Here is a 19,934-nt window from a genome sequence, read left to right as displayed (position 1 = left end):
AGTTATTTATTGTCCTTAGCATAAGTTGGGATATTCAGTTAGTTAGATAATACTTTGGCTTTGGTTCTTAGTTGAGCACTTATCTTGGAGTTATATAGCACGTACTTTGTGTTTAATTGTAATGTAATTTAATTTGTTCAATCTCTAGGATCCAAATTCACACCCAAAATGAAATAAACTTCCTAACTCACTAATCTGATTATTTTTATTAATATAATTATATTACTTTATTGTTTTTATATGTTCACGTTTAACTTGTTATCTCCCTAGGGATGTAACTAACGGGGCGGATGGGAAGAGGTGCAGAAATTAATGTCGTTTCCAGAATGCTGCCTGGATTCGAGGGCATTAGCTATAAGGAGAAGTGGATAGTTTACTGTGGAGCATTGTAGGATGAGGGGAAACCTGACAGAGGTATATAAAATGTCGGCAGTCAGAACCTTTTTCACACGGATAGAATTGTGAAAGACTCGAGGACATAGCTATAAGGCAAGAAGGGCAAATTTTAAGGATGTACAGGAAATGCTTTTTGAAAAATACACAGTGTCGTTTTTAAACCTGTCTTCACAAATGTCTTCTAATGTGGTAATTGTACCCTCCCACCTTTATCACTTCCTCTGATAAGCCGTTCAATATACAGGCCGTTCTGTCTGTGGAAGTTATCTCTCAGATCCCCTTTAAATCTTTCCCCTCTCAGCCTAGTTTTAGATTCCACCTTATCTGTGCCAGAGTTGCATAGTAGTTTCTAGGACAGAAATCCCTTTCTTCAGTTCAGACACAAAGTGCTGGAGTAACTCAGCGGGTCAGGCAGCATCACTGGAGAATTTGGATAGACTACGTTCTGGGTCGACACCCTTCAGACCAGAAACGTTGCCTAGCCGTGTTCTGCAGAGACGTTTCCTGACGCACTGAGTTATTCTAGCACTTTGTGTCTTTTTTGTAAACCAGCATCTGTAGTTCCTCGTGTCCACATCTTCCCATCCAGGATTGCTACAAACCTCAAGGCACAGAAGGACGGAGTCTTGTTCCAATGGTATACAATTTATTTGTTTCAAATTAAAATCTCATTACAGCAACATTGAATCATTTCAAAGCATAAACTTATTTAAACGGAGAAAATAAATACACCAAGCAGGCAACTAAATACCATAAATTAAAAATGGGTTCGGATGAAAACTATGGTACTAATCATTGCTTTAATGTGGTCTCTCTAAACCTGCACTCAGTAAGTGCACATGGATATCACAGCAACTTATATGTACAGGACATGGGTGCAGAAATGCCGCCGTTCGAGCCGGAGAAGGCAGCTTTCTTGGTGCGTATGTTGAGCATCGAGAATACGGCTGGAAAAGGCACTTGCTCTGATGGTCAGCAGCAGCCCAATACTTATCGTCTAACCTTGCACAGGAGTAGCCACTCGGAAAGGCCAGCTGTACCCAAAAAAAACACATACACGGTGGGCCGAGCGGCATCACACAAGGAGCACGACAGATTGATGAGCAACACAAAGACACGAGAAGAACATAATATGTAAAAAAAATGTTTGGACAGTTCAAGAATCCCATAATTTAAGCACTAATCTTACTGTAATTTAAAAGCACTGAAATTTATTTTAATACAAATTTCTACACCAGTTCATAAGAAAATTATAAATATTTATACCCTTATACAGTTTTCTTCAACGTCAATCTTTATACACATTATCAATTCCTATCATACCAGCCGGATGCAAAGACTCAAACCCAAAGACGGGAGTTGCAAAGCTGACATTCACTATAGAACTGATATAAAGTCACTGCAAAGGAAAAAAATAGTACAAAAGGAGTCGTCTTTATACAAATAACAGGAAATCTGAAGTATAACCAGTTTGTTGGAGCTTTGGGATGCTTGGAGAGAAGTTACTGCCCAGACACAAGTAACCTACATAAAGATAGGCATCTCACCACTGTGCTGGCAAAGTCATTTTCACTCCTCTGGGAAGGCGAAGCGTTTCAGGAGCTGTTTCTAAACACCTCCTTCCACCAGTCCTATTCCCTTCCAAAATTTAAAAAAAATTAAACATTTCACCGCGATCAATTACAAGAGAAGCTCTCTCTAATATGCTCCAATAGTTTGTGGATCAATTCCCTCCCAGTACCAGATGCTGAGTAACAGAATTAAATAATGCCCGCATGCTGTCAAACCGGTTCTGGTTCGGCTTTCCTGGCAAGGATCTCAGCTACAGGCTTAGCTGGGAGACACATTAGCCGGGGCAAGCCATCCTTCAAATACAAGGCCATGCAGACGAGAGAAGAAAGAGAGGGTTATCACACAGCACAAAGTGCTGCTGACAAACAGGAGACTCGCAGATAAAAACCACTGGCGCTTCCCTGCCAAAGGATGGCAGAAAAACCACACAGAGATTCAGTAACAAGTATATTGCAACAATGTCGTTCTCCACTGATCCTAAGAGTTTGGTCATAGAGGTTCAGAAATAAAATACTTCCTGCTAGAGTATCATAGAAAGATATAATATATGTATTACATATGTACAGATCAAGGAACCACTTTATTTGCTCTCTAACAGTTAGCGAACTGGAATTGCAACAGGAGCCAGTGATTGCCCAACACATTTTAACCACTCGCATTTCCTGTACCAGTTCTTTCTCCCAATTTCTAGCTGGAGGGTCAGGCCTCGTTGCCGTGGAATCGAGCAATCCGAAAACGGCCGGTTTCATACTGAGGAGTCTCGAATTTGTTCTCGTCCATTGCTGGTCTTTTTCACTTTCGTTACACCTGTCAACAAGCCCGACTCGGTGAGCCTGGTGAAGACAAGATAATGGAAGGGTCATTGATGGAACTACAGATGCTGGAGCAGAAGACAAAATGCAGAGGAACTCAGCAGGTCGGGCAGCATCTGTGGAAGGGATTCCCAACATTCCAGCCCGGAAATTGGACAGGCGACATTTTGGGTTGTGATCCTCCTTCAGACAGATTAGAACGAGTTATCTATTCCTATCTTACCAGACTTAAACCCTAAGACAGGAGTATCAAATCAGAAGTTCTCCATCGAAATACTTTGAAGTCACTGCAAAGACAACCAGTCTGAAGAAGGTTCCTGTCCTGAAACATCACTTGTGCATTCCCTCCACAGTCGCTGCCTGTCCCACTGAGTTCCTTCTGCAGATGTTCAGTCTCTCTTTGTCAAACAGCATCTGTTGTTGCTTGCGTCTACTAGGCACCAACAAAGATCCTATAGCGGAGCAAGATAGACCACTCCTGCTAAATGCAATGGGCTGACGTGTAGGACGCAACGGAACGGAACGTGGGCCTTTTTTTCATCCATTTCCGTAACCGGACCTGACCCGCATCGCAGTGTAATCAACGTTGCGGGGGAACAGTTTGTGTTAATAAATTAAAATTCTGAAAATGAGAAGATTTTGACCAAATAACTTTAATTTTTACGAGGATGTTTCCGTAACCGGCTTCCGTCTCCGCACTAGTATCCTACGGGATCTTTGGTGCGGAGACGGAAGCCGGTTACAGAAATGGGGCCGAAAATTACCCATGAATCTGCCCATGGCCGTACTACGTCTTTTTCGTCAAGTGATCTATCTTGCTCGCTATAGGATCTTTGGTCACCAAGGCTGGCAACGTGAGCAGAGGGGGGGGAACGGAACAAGGACACGGTACATTTGGTCGGTACTCACACTTCATCCATTGTAACATCCTCATCCTGAGGCAGCTGTAGGTAGGGGTTGTTGGAGGCCGGTCGAAACTTGAACCCGGTCAGTACAAAGAACACCAGTGATGACACCTCCACTAGAAACTAAAAGAGAATTTACTTTTCAAAAACAAAATCAGAAACAGCCAAAAAGAATAGGCAGAATGATTCAGTCACTTGTTATACCAGCCCAATCTTACAACTGAACAGGCAAACCAATACCAAGATCTCCAGCAGTAACATAGCAAGTGTTTCAGGAGGCAAAAGGGCCTGTACTATTCTATGTTCTAAATGATACAGGATGCAAATAAACTTTGATTGTTCACAAAGTTTTGAAGACTTTGTTTCTGAGCTGTACTGTTCTATATTCTAAATAACTGAGTGCGCAAAATCGTTTACATAGGTTTGTAGACCACGGCCCAGAAAACTGGTAATGTTCAGAAGACAAACCACACTTGAAATAAATTAGATCACCAGATTAAAATAATCAGTGCAACTAGTTTCCATTGCAGAAGCCTCTAGTTTTATACAGGCAGGTTTTGACTGCAAATACAGACTGCTGCAAACCATTGAAAGCAGCTATAACTCAGTGTTTTTTGTAATAAACCGGTTTCAGCTGTAATAATAATTGTTCTTCTAGTTATCTCCCCCACAGATAAATTAATTGTGACGTTTCGGGTCGAGACCCTTCTTCAGATGAAGGGTCTCGACCAGAAACATCACCCATTCCTTCTCTCAGGGAGATGCTACCTGTCCCGCTGAGTTACTCCAGCATTTTGTGTCTATCTTCGATTTAAACCAGCATCTGCAGTTCCTCCCTACACATGGATAAATTAATTGCGATGATCCTGGTGAAATATATGTAGCAAACAATCTGAGCAAGAGGAAAATAGAATGTTTCCTTCGCTCCATAGATGCTGCCGCACCCGCTGAGTTTCTACAGCACTCTTGTCTACCTTGAATAAATTAATTGATGTGAATAGTTTATAAGATAAAATTGCAATGGGCGGAATTCTCCAGGGTTCTCAGGGAGCTGGCCTTCAGCTGGTCTCAGGCTGACCGCTGGGCGTCGTACTGGTCAACCCAACACTGGATTTCACATGGAGTTCAATTTCCGAGCCCAATTGTATTGGGAATTCCCATACATTATGCTGGAGAAAGCAGCCTCTCCCAGCCCATGCCAGAAAGACCTGGCACGAGAAGGACTGGAGTCTTAACATGTTTCAACGTTGCAGCTCCTTGGTCCCCCCCCCGCAATAAAAGAGCCAGCGGCCAACAAACCAGCATTCATTAGAACCACCAACATTTACTTACATTATACATCCACTGCCACTGAAATGGAACAGTGAACTTGAGAAGAATTGCAATGATCCTGGTGAAATATATGTAGCAGACAATCTGAGCAAGAGGAAAATAACAATTAGTAGAAAGTTACAATGTGCCAAAGATGCAGTGTGGACAGGTGCCCACCATTATTCTAGTATGTTTAACACCTGGGGGTACTCAAACACATTGGAGCAGATGAAAGCCAAGTGTCACCTCATGTCTGCCACATTATTCAATGCCATCTTTTGCCTCCTATTTTCTATTTAAGGCCCACCAACGCTCAATTCCCCAAATTAATTAATCTAAGCCTTAAACATCTAGCATCTCAGCATCCAGAGTTCCTTGACATAAATTAAAAAAAATAAATTCTCATCTGACAGAGTTGCTGCCTCATAGTGCCAGAGACCCAGGTTTGATTCTAACCTCGGGTGTTGCCTGTGTAGAGTTTGCATGTTCTCCCTGTGACTGTGAGCTTGCTGCCGTCCGGATGATCCGGTTTCCTCCCACATCCCAAAGACGTGTGGGTTTGTAGGTTGATTGCCTCTAGTGTGTGGGGAGTGGGCAAGTGAATATAGTAGGAACAGGTGTGGTCGGCGTGGACTCTGGGCCAAATAGCCTGTTCCCATGCACCAGCTATAAACTAAATGGCTGATTCCATGTCCCAAACCCATACCCCTAATTCTGGACTTTCGATGTGGGAGATGCAGCTTCTTAGCATCAACTTTGTTAACACACCTGTGACATTGATATGTTTCAATTAGATCACCCCTCATCCTTTCAATGTTGAGAAAACACCAACTAGAAGGGAGAACGGGACACTCACATCTAACCCATCAACCTAACTCACCTATCCTGATTGTTCATACTTGGATGTTCTCAGCCTCAGCCAGTCTTATCCAGAACAAGAGAGATAGGATAAAGAGTCAGCTAACTCTCTGAACTAATGTCAAGATAGGAAACCTTTATAAGTTCACAAGCAGAGGAGCATGTATATGGCTCGAGTGTAATCATGTATTGTCTTTCCGCTGACTGGCTAGCACACAACAAAAGCTTTTCACTGTACCTTGGTACACGTGACAGTAAACTAAACTGAGCTGAGAGTTGGACTCACCAGTCTGCAACACTGCCTCCAAAAAGCCGAATTAACCTGAATGTTACTCACTCCAAGCCCAAGACTGGCCTCATAGGTACTGCTCCTCTATCTGGGAACAGTCTTCAGACCCAGAGGACCCCCTAGACTAGAAGCAAAAACCCACCCTTGCCTAGACCTACCATGACATAGAAATGCCTGAAGATTTTCAGCTTCGCCAGATTCATTGCAGCTGCAGGTACAGGAAGGGAAATTAAAATTAGTACATAAAATACAGCCAGATCACATTACAAGATTTGTCTCGGCAAAATATTCTTCTCGTCTCCCTTTCTTGTTTAAACACACGGACTTATGTTGCAGTACATGCCCACGACTGACAGTCACACTAAAAGATCCAGAAAGGTCAGCACAGATCCTAATTGCAATTGTAGGTGAACATATTCAACACGATTCTCAGACGCTCATTTCTATCTGACAGTCAAACAGTAGCGAGAGTGGTTGGGGAGGAGGGGATTTTCCTCTGTAGGGATAAGACTATGAAGCAATGTTCTAAGTTACACAAAATCCTCCAAGGCACTAAATAAAATAGATAGAGGGGCTGACATCTCCACCAACGGTTACAGGCCACGATGTTGGATAGACTTGGATTGTTTTCTCTGGAACTCTGGAGACATGATAGAAGCATATAAAGTTATGACAAGCGTAGCTAGGGTGGACAGTCAGAAACTATTACCCAGGATGGAAATATCAAATACCAGAGGCTTCAAGGTGAGAGGGACAAAGTTCAAAGGAGATGTATAATTTTTATATACACAGGGGGTGGTGAGTGCCTGGAATGTGCTACCTGGAGGTGGTGATGGAAGCAGATTTTCTTCCCCCACACAATTAAAACATGGAATAGTCTTCACCCTACCATAGTTACCCAACCAGATGCAACTAAATTTAAGGTAGCTCTTTTTCTCCAAGAACCCTTTTTTTTGCTTAAGTCCACCCTCCGCCACCTCCACTCGGAATATTTTTGGAGGACCAGGAAACCAAGACAGTGGCATTGAAGACACTTTGGGATAAGCACGTGGAGAATGATGGATTCTGTGCAAGCAGGAAAAGTTTGCTCTTAACATCATGTTCACCACAGACAGAGAGGGCTGAAGGGCCTGTTACTGTGCTGTTCTGTTCTATGATCATTTTCCTTCAACTTTAGATTTCCTCCATCTGCCATTTTTATTTAATGTTCCCTTATTTAAAGGAAGGAGACGAGAGGAGATGGAAATATATTTCTTGTCAAGCTTTCAAAGTCTCTACACCAGAGGGTGATGGATGCTGGCTGAGTCAGTGAGTACATTAAAGACTGAGATTCAAAGTTTTAGAGTCTTAAAGAATCAAGGTGTAAGGGGGAATTCTATAAAAGTGAAGTGAAGGTAGAAAAGGGACCTCGTTCCTGCTCCTTCGTTCGTTTGTGTGTCAGACGATGTTCTGCCATGGTTTTGCCACAACCAGTGCCACATCTGTGCCTCTGTGGTGATCGTCTGCAGTGCATGGCTCTTTGCCGCAAGTCAGTAGGTGGGCCAATGTCTATATCTCTCCACAGTTGCAGTTGTCAGAGTTTGAGAAGCCCCACTTCGGAGCCTCTCGGACTCTGGACTTCGGAGCCGACAAGTGCCCGCTTCTGCACTTGTTTATCACCTCTTCCTTAGTCAATGCTTGCACACAGACTAGATCATGGTTAATGCTTCAGGTGGATAACCCTTCAGCTGTTAGCCAGTTTCTCCCGTCAGATCCTTGCAGAACACTGGACAGGCGACATTTTGGGTCTTTGGACCGAACAGCCTGAAGAGGGCCCTAAACCAACACGTCGCCTGTCCATTCTCCCCAACCATGCTGCCTAACCCGCTGAGTTCCTTTAGCACTGTGTTCTGGACAAAGAGTGACTGAAACCAAAGTAAAGACCAACATTTATGCATTGGATGAGCTGCACAACACATATCACATGTGCAAACCCTCCCACAGGCCCTCAACGTTCCTGCTAAGCAGACACAACAAGAATGGAGTGAGAATTCACCAGGGGGACCGGCTCTCTCGGTTCAGTCAACCCCGATCAAGCTTACCTTTACCATCTGTGCTCGAGGCTTCTTGCAAGTGTCTGATTGACCTGAATAATACAAGGGCGAACAGAAAGGTCATTTAAAATTGGCAAATGTCAATTATTTTATCCAAATAATTAAACATTCAAATCATCCTGTGTGCTGATGCTAAGCATATCAAACTTGTCAAAAACCAGTCTGAAGAAGGGTTCCGACCCAAAATGTCACCCATCCTTTTCTTCCAGAGATGCTGCCTGACCCTCTGAGTTATTCCAGAACTTTGTCAACATCCTAAACTACTTGAGCTAACATCTTGCGGGATTGAGATGGTTGTTTTGACATGACCTACTCTTTGACACTGGTCTGGCTCCGCTTCCATAGAGCCTGGACACTTACCAATCGATTAAGTTTCCACTGAAGATAGACACAAAATGCTGGAGTAACTCAGCAGGTCGGGCAGCATCTCTGGAGGAAAGGAATAGCTGACTTTTCGGGCTGAGACCCTTCATCAGACAGAGTCAGGGAGGGGGAAACTGGAGGTATGGGAAGATACAGGACAAAGCAGGGCCTGCATTGTTGACTCAGGAAAAGCAAAGATCCTATTGCTATAGGATCTTTGAGGAAAGGTGGAACGAAAGATCCATGAGAAATCCAAGGAACGCTCAGTTGCAGTACCCACCACTGACCACAATAGGGAGCTCTTCAGCACCAACACACAACATCCCCGACACAAACTCTTGTCCACTCCCTCTTGTATTCCAGTCGTACACAACTACATAACATTTTATACATGGTACAATCTGTGCTACCACAGGTAATAGTCCACTCCCAAGCCAGCTCTCGCCTTACATCATCCCACCAATTCAACATAGGTGAATGCTCCAATCCTTACCAAACCACTGGAAACAGGATCGCCCCACAGCAAATAAGGTCCACTAGGAACAGGATTTCCTTCCACAACGCATAGTCCATCGTCCCTTCTTCAGTCGACTCAATGATTATATAAGCTGTGTTTGCCAGCACCTCAAAAATACATTAAAAAAGGCATTTAGCTTTCACACACCCTCCATTTTGGCCTGCAATAATAGTACATTTTTTCAATGACTCAGTAGATATGCATTATTTAATTTGAGGAATGCAAATGCAATTGGGTTAAGCTGAGTGTCTTTCCTGTCACAGTTTATTGAGTGGCTTGCAAGGGGGTGGCTGGATGGAAGCCCACAACAGCCTGGGACATTCCTGGTACAAGCATTGCTCAGAAGAACTGGAGCGTGGACTTTGGAAATTGGCGTCAAAATGTGGCGCCTCTTGCAGGTGGGTTCAGTGGACTATTCCTGTATACTTGCTAATCGGGATTCAGGGGCATGGTAATATTCTACTGGACTGTTTCGTAGGGAAAAGTATTTCACTGCGTTAGCACTTAGCACGTGTGACAATAAAAGCAACATTGAAGATGAACATGGCAGTGAAATACTTTCCCTACACTACAGTCCAGTAGAATATTACCATGCCCCTGAATCTCGCTTAGCAAGTGTACAGGAATAGTCTACTGAACCCACGTGCAAGAGGCGCCACATTTTGGCGCCAGACACCAGAATTGCATTGGGAGACGCAGCAATAACGTAGTCTCTTTCCACTTAAACAACATTACTTGTTCACAACATCACAACAAACGACCTTAAGGATTTCAAAAAAATTAAGTTTTAATCCTGGATAAGTGCATTCTTTCCTTAAAACTAGTGTAATTAATTTGTAACTAGTACAGCGTGTTCAGATCATAAACGGTTTACATTGGGAACATGTCGTGTCGTTTACCGGAACACTTGGTGCTGTGCAGCAAGTCATTGAACAGTGGGGGCTTAATGTGATTCCCAGATGTTGAGTTAGTAGAGGCAGGAGGATGCTTCAGTGGACTGGTTGATGGAAAAATTAACTAATGAGGGAAAATAAACAGTGCGTATACGTCCTACAGGGAGGTCTCCAACCCACTGATCCCACAGGAAAGTGCGCAAGGCTGGCAGCATCAGGTGTCCCATGGACATGGTCTTCTGATGCCCGAAGGCTTGTCGGTCGGAGCTGGAGATGGCGGACATGAGGAACAAGGGCCATCACTGGGGGTAATGCCTCCAGTGTCTTCATGGTCGGTTGCAGGACGTGCCCTCGGGACACAAACATGGCCAGGCGAGGAGAGGAGATGATGGTCGGTTCACGGGAACTGCTCTAGTACATCGAGTACGTGGGCCGACCAGACTTTGGACTGTGAATAATGGTGCCAAAAATAGTGGCGCCTGCAGGTGTAATATATTCATAAATAATTTCTCCATGCAGTTGCATATGTGGTAAATAAAACTCCATCGAGGCTCAGCACGGGTCTTACAGCAAAGAGTATACACGGCAGGATGCTCGAGATACCAAGGTATAGATATCAAAAGATCAAACAAAATTCTTGACAATAGGCGGATGGGTAACCAATGTTTTTATGAAGAGTCCTGACCTAAAACGTGACCTATCCATGTTCTCCATGACCCGCTGAGTTACTCCAACACTTTGCGTCTTTTTAGTGTAAACCTGCATCCGCAGTTCCTTGCTTCTACAAGAGGTTTTTATAATTAAGTATTGATTGAGTGGACAGAGAGAGAGAATGGTTCTATCCAGTAAAATCAAAGCTAGATTCACTTAATAGACTGAAATCCAAAGAAATTTAAGGAACTTCTTTACCCAAAGAGTGGTGAAAATGTCAAGCATGTGGCCAATGGAATGGTTGAGGGACACAATGCAGATGCATTCAAGGGAAGGCTAGACAAACATGAGGAAGAAGGGAATAGAGGATTATTATGGAATTGCAGATGCAGGAATCTTGAACAAATCACAGAATGGCGGTGTAACTCAGTGGGCCAGGGAGCACCTGTGGAGGGGATGGAGAGATGACTTTTTGGGTTGGGGGCCCTTCAAATTGAAGACGGATCCTGAGCCAGAACATCATCTGTCCATTCCCTCCACAGATGCTGCCTGACCTGATAATCCCTCCAGCACTTTGTGTTTTGCAGAGGATTGATGATGATAGATTTTGTTGTAGGGAGGCTGGAGTGATGCTTGGATAAGTTGGGCTGAATGCGCTGCTTTCATCTCAACCCAATCCATGCAGAGGAAGAACTTGGAAAATAAGATGGTCTTGGGTAGATACAGCAAAAAAAACAAACTGGTCCTTCAGCCCATTGAGTCCATACTCGCCAACCACCCATTTTCCACTAATCCTACATCAATCCCTCTACATTCTTCTACCCGCCTCTACACTAGAGGCATTTTGCAGTGACCATTACCTGCACATCTTTGGGTTGCAGGAGGAATCCAGAACACCAGAGTTACAGTGAGAAGGTGCAAACTCCACATAGACAGCACCCGAGGACAGGGTTGAATTCAGGGTCAGGATTGAACCTAGGGTCACTGGCACTATGAGGCAGCGCATCAATATGCATTATTGAAACTGGATAAGTCTTCAGAAGTCTACACAAAAGGAATTCCAATTACAACTATTACTTTCTTTACCTGGAGTGGGATCACAATCATGAATATCTTTTTGTCCTTGTCGGACAGAATATATTTCACAAAGGCCCAGCCCGTGCCAATCAGGGCCAGAGTAATGAAGAGTAAGGCACCTTTCAACCTGCGGAACAAGACAGAACATACAGGCTAAATTGTTACAGTCACTTGAAGAGTGAAATTATTTTGATTAATACAATTACACAATGGTTTCAAAGCTCAACAATAAATCCATTAAAGAAAAAATGCAAAAGGACTCAAAGTGCTGGAGTAACAGCGGGTCAAGCAGCATCTCTGGAGAACATGGATAGGTGATGTATCGGATCGAGACCTTTCCTCAGACTGAAGTTGTTAGGTGAGCACTGGTTCAGTCTGAAGAAGGGTCTCAACCTGAAACTTCACCTATCCAGAGATGCTGTCTGACCAGCCAAGTTACTCCAGCACTTTGTGTTCTTTTGTGTATTAACCAGCATCTGTGTTTCTTTGCTTCTAAAGAGAAGGGTATTTATACTACATCATTCATGATCTAAAATGTCTCTAAGTACTTTACATCAACTTAAATGTTATCACTATTGTAAATACATGCAAGTCTAGTTTAGTTTAGAGATACAGTGTAGAAACAGTGCCTTCGGCTCACCGAGTCCGCACCGACCAGCAATCCCCACACATTAACACTACCGTACACACACACGCACACACACGGGACAATTTTACATGTTTTATACCAATCCAATTAACCTACAAACCTGTATGTCTTTGGAGTGTGGGAGGAAACCGAAGATCTCGGAGAAAATCCACGCAGGTCACGGGGAGAACGTACAAACAAGCACCAATAGTCAGGATCGAACCCGGGTGTCCGGTAGTTGTCGTTAGGTAGTTGCTCTACTGCTACGCTACTGTTCCCCAATTTGCTTACAACAAGGTCCCATTCACATAAACATCGAGATCATGTGTCGAGATCGAGAGTGATAACTGAAGATTAAGGTATTAGCCAGAACATCAAGAACTCTGCTAATCTCCTCCTAAACAGCCCACCAGGAGAACAGCGAGGGGGCATTGGTTTGATATTGCATCTGAAACATTGCATCTGCAGTAATACCAAACACCTTCAGTACTGCATTTGAGTTGGTCCAAGATTTGTGCTGAAGTCTTTGGAATGAGATTTGAAACGTTCACATTCTCTACCCGACACAAGTGCTACCCGCAGTGTCAAGGCTGAAGTAGCTTACGATTTCTAACAGAGCATTAAAAATGTGACCTTGTCGAGTGGAGCCAATACTACAGAGTAAATCTGCAGGTGCACTGGGAACAATTTGTTTTAGTTGTTGTATAGAGCCATACAGCACAGAAACAGGCCCTTTGGCCCAATTTGTCCATGCCGACCAAGGTGTCCCATCTAAGCTAGTCCCACCCGCCCATATCCCTCTTGGCCTTTCCTATCTATGTGCCACTCTTGTATGGGTGGAAGTCTCAAACTCAGCATAACACTGAGACTTTAGACTTCAGAGATACAGCTTTTCTTTCATGGAGAGATAACCATTTAAGTTGTGTTTCGCAGCCTATCCACCCAAGTCTTGAACCTTCTCTGGGCAGAAATTAAACTGGACAGATATTCAACTAAGTCCCAAGATCATTTCTGGTGGGACTGCCTTCATTTACCTCAGCACAGAGTGGAATTTGATTAGCGATCTCTTATCAGCTCGAGTGCATTCCTGACCTCCCATATACATTATCAGAGACCCTTGAGCTATCTTTAATCCTACTTCATCGTGCACTGAATGGTGTAACCTTTATCTGTACACTGTGGATGGCTAGATTGTAATCAAGCATAGTCTTTCCTTTGACTGGATAGCATGCAAACAAAAGCTTCTCACTGTACTGTTTGGTATGCATGACAATAATAAACCTAAACTAATCTCTAAATAAACTCAAACTAAACCAAATTTTCTTGGTGGCCCAGTGACATAATCCAGTACTTGCTCTGGCAGAGTCTAGGTTCAATCTCTATTCTGGGCTGATTTCAAGTCCTTACACTGGCATTTGAGTGCTGCAGGAACTTTAGCATTCTCTGGCCAGCCAAGGCCCATGCCGAGCAAATACTTACAGATGGGTAATGTAGTACATCACGGCCCAGCCTTCAATAGCCGATCCTTTGACAGCAATGAAATAGTAGTTTATCTGGAAACAAACACATCATTATTATAATAATGACTGCAAACATTTTTAGTTCAAATTTAAAAATGCAGCGTGGAGACAGGACCTTGGGCCCACCAAGTTCACGCCGACCATGGAACAGCAGTTCTATGTTATCTCTCATACAATCATAAGTAGTAGTGGTAGTAGTAGACCCCCCTCGGTCATGACTGACCATGGGTGATGCATCCTGGTCGGATGCAAGCCTGGGCGATGTCGTATGGAGGACAGGCTGTTGCCCATGCAGCACGTCCCCCCTCTCCACGTCCAAAGGAACAGCAGGGCCGTTACAGTTTGGCACCAGTGCCGTCGCAGGAGCTGCCAGAGCGAGGTTGTAGACAACGACGAACTGCCTTAGGGGCTCCGACTCCGGATTTTCTCCAGATTTACTCCAGGAGCCTTTTCCATGACTGGATATGGCACCAAGGCAGTGGAGGTTTTAAATCAGAGTTTTCCCTCTCCTAGTTAGGCTCCCAGGCTGACGAGCCCCATCTGCCCGAGACTCGTGGGGGGCAGGAGCGTCTACCTTCCCGTGCAGGTCTATAGCACCTGCCCACTGCCCAGAATTATGTGACATAAGTAGAATTAGGCCATTCGGCCCATCAAGTCTACTCTGCCATTGAATCATATAAATATCTCTCCTTCCGAACCCCATTCTCCTACATTCTCCCCATCACCTCTGACTACCTCGCTTGGTTAGCTTGCAACCCAACAGCATGAACATTGAATTCTCCAATTTTAGAGAACCAACCTACTAACACCCCTCCTCTCTTCCATTTTTATTCTTTTCTTTTCCCTTTAGTCACATGGATGCAGAAAGACAATACATGATTACATTTGAACCCCGCATGGGGTACAGATACGTGATAACGGGAATAATGTCTAGTGCAAGATAAAGTCCAGTAAAGTCCAATTAAAAATAGTCCGAGAGTCTGCTGTTTCACAAAAGGATGGTTCAGTTGCCTGATAGCAGTTGGAAAGAAATTGGTCCAGGATTTGGAAGTGTATGTTTTCACACTTCAGTACCTCTTGCTTGTGGGGAGAAGGGAGAAGAGGGAGTGGCTGGGATGATACTTGTCCTTGATTATGCTGCTGTCCTTGCCGAGGCAGCGTGAGGTGAAAATGGAGTAAATGGATGGGAGTTTGTTTTGTGCGATGGTCTGGGCTGCGTCCACAATTTCTTGCCGTCTTGGATAGAGATGGGAGTGTCCATCCATCAATGGGAACGAGTTGAAGGGAACGTAGAGAAAATAAAATGGGATTAGTGCAAACGGGTACTTGATGCTCAGTGCAGACTTGGTGTGCCAAGAGGCCAGTTTCTGTGCTTTATGAAGTAATTATTACTTCAGCTGCTGCACCCAAGGCCTTGAACCCAGCTGGGTCACTGCAGGAAGGAGACTATTCCTCCACTTCCAATTCATCAGTTACTGCACAGAGAGTTGGGATCAGTTGCACAAACAAACTAATCCATTATGACTAAACCTGTCAACCCATGGGACTTTATGAACTTCTAATCCTGGTGACTGCTCAAACTATTAATAGAGGAGATGATTGGGCAACTCCCCATCAGTCAAGCCTGCTGATTAAGCCATTGTTAATGAAAGAGATCAATTTCATGCTTGTAATTAGCCTACAATGATCACTTTATTTTCTCGTGAAATTACCCTGCTTTTATCTGTGGAATTAGTCTTTGCTTCCATCAAAGGTTCTCTTTCCTTCACTCTATGATCTAGGCTTACTGTGAAATAGACTGCATTGAGCCCAGGCACACTGCCCCCTCCAGCACTACTGTCGATAGACATTCATAGAGTCATAGTGTCTTACAGCGTGGAAACAGGCCCAACTTGCTCACACCGGCCAACATGTCCCAGCTACACTAGTCTCACCTGCCTGCGTTTGGTCCATATCCCTCCAAACCTGTCCTATCCATGTACCTGTCTAAATGTTTCCTAAACATGGAAGGTACATGGAAGGAATCTCGAACATCTAGGGGAAACCAATGATGAACACAGGATGAACATGCAATCTCCAAACAAAAGAGTGCACAAAATCCAGGCCCAGGTTGCTGGAGCTTTGAAGCAGCCGCTCTGAACTTGCGGGATCACATCATGTATTAACTGATAGTCAAGCTTCTCCACTAAACAGTTGTGAAATGCAACAATTCGCCGCCAGCAGAGTTTGCAATGCTGAGCGTTCACTTTTACAAATATAAACACACTTAAATGTTTCTTAAATGCTGCGATAGTAGCTCATCTAGTTCATCGATACATATAATGTAAAGTAATTCACAGTTAGAGACTACTGTCTGTAACTCAGACTTGAAGAAGGGTCTTGACCCGAAACGTCGCCTATTTCCTTCGCTCCATTGATGCTGCCTCACCCGCTGAGTTTCTCCAGCATTTGCTACCACTGTAACTCAGACTGTATTATTCTCTCATGCCTGCTTTTAATTTAAGTTATTTTTCATATTCAATTTTTGGATCTGTGTCTCAGTATTTGGACCCATAATGAATGTAATATCCTCGGGCCACTATTTCCGCCCATTTCTAACTGTCCTTGGGAAGAGGTGAGCAGCGACTTGTTACAGTCCTTGTGGTGAAGGTAACCAAGTCTCAATCCTTTATATCCAAGTATACAAGGCCGTATGTGAAGGATGTCACAATGGAACCAGACTCTAATACTCCAGCACAGGCAACTGGAGGGGAAAAGCAAATATACTGCGTTTACGATCTGCTGCATCTTACCCTGTGAAGGATAATTGCTGCAGCCTAATCCATCTAATCTCAGCTCACCTGACCGAGCTTCTGTGACCCGCTGGCTGGCATGTTGCTGAAACACTTCAGCCACGCCAGCGTTCAAATCGGGGCCAACAAGAAAGCTAATCCAAGTACATCTAACAGGAACCGCAGAGACCTGTTTGAAATGAGTGCCATCGTAATTTAGCTGTGTTCACAGCCTTGTACTTACAGCATGGAACAGTATGGAAATAGACTTGGTGAATGCCAGGGCAGCCATCAGCCAGTGGATTTTAAACACACTGTACCTGGGGGATACAATATTACAACGCATCAATAGTTTTATAACAAAGACTTAACCTTAAGTAACGATCAAGAATGAATGTAGGTACGGATGGCAGAGAGGGAATACATACATGCAGTCTATTACTTTTAGATTAAGATCATCCTGATTAGTATGGGTGTCAGGGATTATGCAGCGAAGGCAGGAGAATGGGGATGAGAGGGAAAGATAGATCAGCCATGATTGAATGGCATAGACTTGATGGGCTGAAAGGCCTAATTCTGCCCCTTTTCCTGTCACTTATTAACTTATATAGGGTTATATAGAGGCCAGTTCATTGTCTATATTTAAGAGGGAGTTAGATGTGGCCCTTGTGGCTAAAGGGATCAGGGGGTATGGAGAGAAGGCAGGGATAGGATACTGAGTTGGATGATCAGCCATGATCATATCGAAGGGCCGAATGGCCTACTCCTGGACCTATTTTCTATGTTTCTATGTTATTTTGAAGAGAAATTAAAATTCAACTCCTAAAGATAAACCTGAAATTTAAAAAATTGGGACTAGGAAAATAAGGAATTGTAGCAAAACACATCTGGTTCATCATTCTCACTTCGGGAAGCAAGTTGCCTGATTTACATAAAACATCTGAACTGGATGTTGGAGGTTGAGGGGAGACTTGATAGGAATATATAGAAGTATAGTAAATCTAGGGTAGACCGTAGGTAAGTAGGGGAGGCATAGATAAGGTAGATAGTCAGAACCTTTTCTCAGGGTGGGAATGTCCAAAGCTAGAGGCCATAGCTTTAAGGTGAGAAAGGGTAAGTTTAAAGGACATGTGCAGGGAAAGTCTTTTTTGTTTAAAACACAGAGTAGTGAGGGCCTGGATCGCATCGCCAAGGGTGGCGGTGGCGGCAGATACGATAGTGGTGTTTAAGAGTCTTTTGTATAGGCACATGCAAGTTGGGAATAGAGAGATATGGATCATGAACAGTCAGATGAGATCAGTTGAACTTGGCATCATATTTGGCACAGACACGAAAGGCTGTATTGATCATAGATCAGCACAGGACCGGGTCTATGGAACAGTGCAGCACAGGAATTGGCCCTTCGGCCCACATTGTCCATGCCGAACACTTGGCTTACACAAGACTAAAACTCCACAACAGTACAGTTCCCTCTGAGAAGCACAGCAAGAATGTTAGTAGGGATGGGTAATAAATGCTGATCTTATTAGTGAGGCCAACATCTCAACGATGAGAAGTACTTCAGTGCAAAAATATTCCACGCGTGCAGTTTAAATACTGAGTGGCAAAACAGCTTTACCTGTGTTTAAGAAGTAGATAAACCCAGAATAAGGCTGCAGTAAAGAAGAATCCAGCCATAACCAGGTACAGCAGTGGTAATGGAATTTCACCAGCAGAAAGATAGTTCCGAGGATTTTTTGCTGTGATCTCAACCTAAGAAACAAATGATACAAGTTTAAAATTTGAGATGCTATCACCTGTTATAGTGACAACAATAACTGTAATGCAAAAAATAACTACACTGATTTATTTTTACAACCGTTGCTTCTGTGAGGCCTTCTCGGTTTCTAGGTTTAGATCATTTTAGGTGTAATCCCTAATGAAATTACGGATCTTAAAAACAAACTCAGAAGTGGGCTGGGAATGGAGCTGGCCAGTGCTAGTATCTCAATTAAAAAATGATAGCGACACAGAACTGCAGATTCCATTCTGAATCGTTGCCTACCCTCCACAGATGCTGCCTGACCTGGTGGGTTCTTCCAGCACTTTCGTATTTTGCTTCCATTTATCTGTCTGAAGAATAAAAAGTATAAAGTGTGGAGAAAAATATTCTTGTGACGGTCAGGAATTCTTAGCGTGATAGATTTGCTGCAATGACATTGATGCCACAGTCCCTCAAGCCAGTTCTCCATTTAATTTGATCATGGAAAGACACAAAATGCTGGAGTAACTAATTTGAGGAAGGACATCCTTGTGATTGAGGCAGTGCAGCGTAGGTTCACGAGATTGATCCCTGGGATGGCGGGACTGTCGTATGAGGAAAGTTTGAAAAGACTAGGCTTGTATTCACTGGAGTTTAGAAGGATGAGGGGGAATCTTATAGAAACATATAAAATTATAAAAGGACTGGACAAGCTAGATGCAGGAAAAATGTTCCCAATGTTGGGCGAGTCCAGTACCAGGGGCCACAGTCTTAGAATAGGAGGCCATTTAAGACTGAGGTGAGAAAAACGTTTTCACCCAGAGAGTTGTGAATTTGTGGAATTCCCTGCCACAGAGGGCAGTGGAGGCCAAAACACTGGATGGATTTAAGAGAGAACTAGAGGCTAGTGGAATCAAGTGATATAGGGAGAAGGCAGGCACGGATTATTGATTGGGGACAATCAGCCATGATCACAATGAATGGCGGTGCTGGCTCGAAGGGCCGAATGGCCTCCTCCTGCACCGATTTTCTATGTTTCTATGTAACTCAGCGAGACAGTCAGCATCTCTGGAGAGAAGGAATGGGCAACATTTCGGGTGATGACCCTTCTTCAGAGGAGTCAAAATGTCACCCATACCTTCTCTCCAGAGATGCTGACTGCCTCACTGAGTTACTCCAGCATTTTGTGACTATCTTCGATATAAAATAGCATCTGCAGTTCCTTCCTACACAGTTAGATCATGCTTGTCTTATCATCTACTTTGGTTCTTGTAAGACACTTTGGAAAATACATGCATTGGAGTTTTTAGGAAGAGTAAAAACTTTCTATCCCATCTCTGCGCCCCCTATGTACTTACAGTCATATCGAATGGAATAATCTTGTTCCCCGAATGTGCCTCATAGCAATTATGAAAACGGAGTGTATAAAGTCCTTGCACATTTGGTGATGGAACCTTCATATAGAACTGCCAACAAGAAAACATTCAATTATTGTAATCAAGCCAATAGCTTTACAATTAAATTCAAATTTTAAAAG

General features: G+C 43.6%; 1 protein-coding gene across 1 annotated transcript in view; it reads right to left on the bottom strand.

The window, feature by feature from the left end:
• Positions 1-1,025: 1,025 nt before the first annotated feature.
• LOC116966147 (protein GPR108-like) overlaps positions 1,026-19,934 on the bottom strand; it is a 39,475-nt gene continuing 20,566 nt past the window's right edge. The window contains exons 8-18 of the mRNA XM_033012335.1: positions 19,756-19,863; positions 18,275-18,408; positions 16,901-16,976; positions 13,845-13,918; positions 11,747-11,864; positions 9,093-9,223; positions 8,225-8,268; positions 6,302-6,351; positions 5,018-5,101; positions 3,690-3,808; positions 1,026-2,801 (exon numbers count right to left, since the gene is read on the bottom strand). Coding sequence (XP_032868226.1) covers positions 2,714-2,801; positions 3,690-3,808; positions 5,018-5,101; positions 6,302-6,351; positions 8,225-8,268; positions 9,093-9,223; positions 11,747-11,864; positions 13,845-13,918; positions 16,901-16,976; positions 18,275-18,408; positions 19,756-19,863 — 1,026 coding nt within the window. The 3' untranslated portion in view covers positions 1,026-2,713. The remainder of the gene's footprint in view (positions 2,802-3,689; positions 3,809-5,017; positions 5,102-6,301; positions 6,352-8,224; positions 8,269-9,092; positions 9,224-11,746; positions 11,865-13,844; positions 13,919-16,900; positions 16,977-18,274; positions 18,409-19,755; positions 19,864-19,934) is intronic.

This window comes from Amblyraja radiata, chromosome 35 (assembly GCF_010909765.2).
Source record: "Amblyraja radiata isolate CabotCenter1 chromosome 35, sAmbRad1.1.pri, whole genome shotgun sequence".
NCBI classification, from domain to species: domain Eukaryota; kingdom Metazoa; phylum Chordata; class Chondrichthyes; order Rajiformes; family Rajidae; genus Amblyraja; species Amblyraja radiata.
The sequence above is the reverse complement of the archived record's forward strand: the minus strand, read 5'-3'. Positions and strand labels throughout refer to the sequence as shown.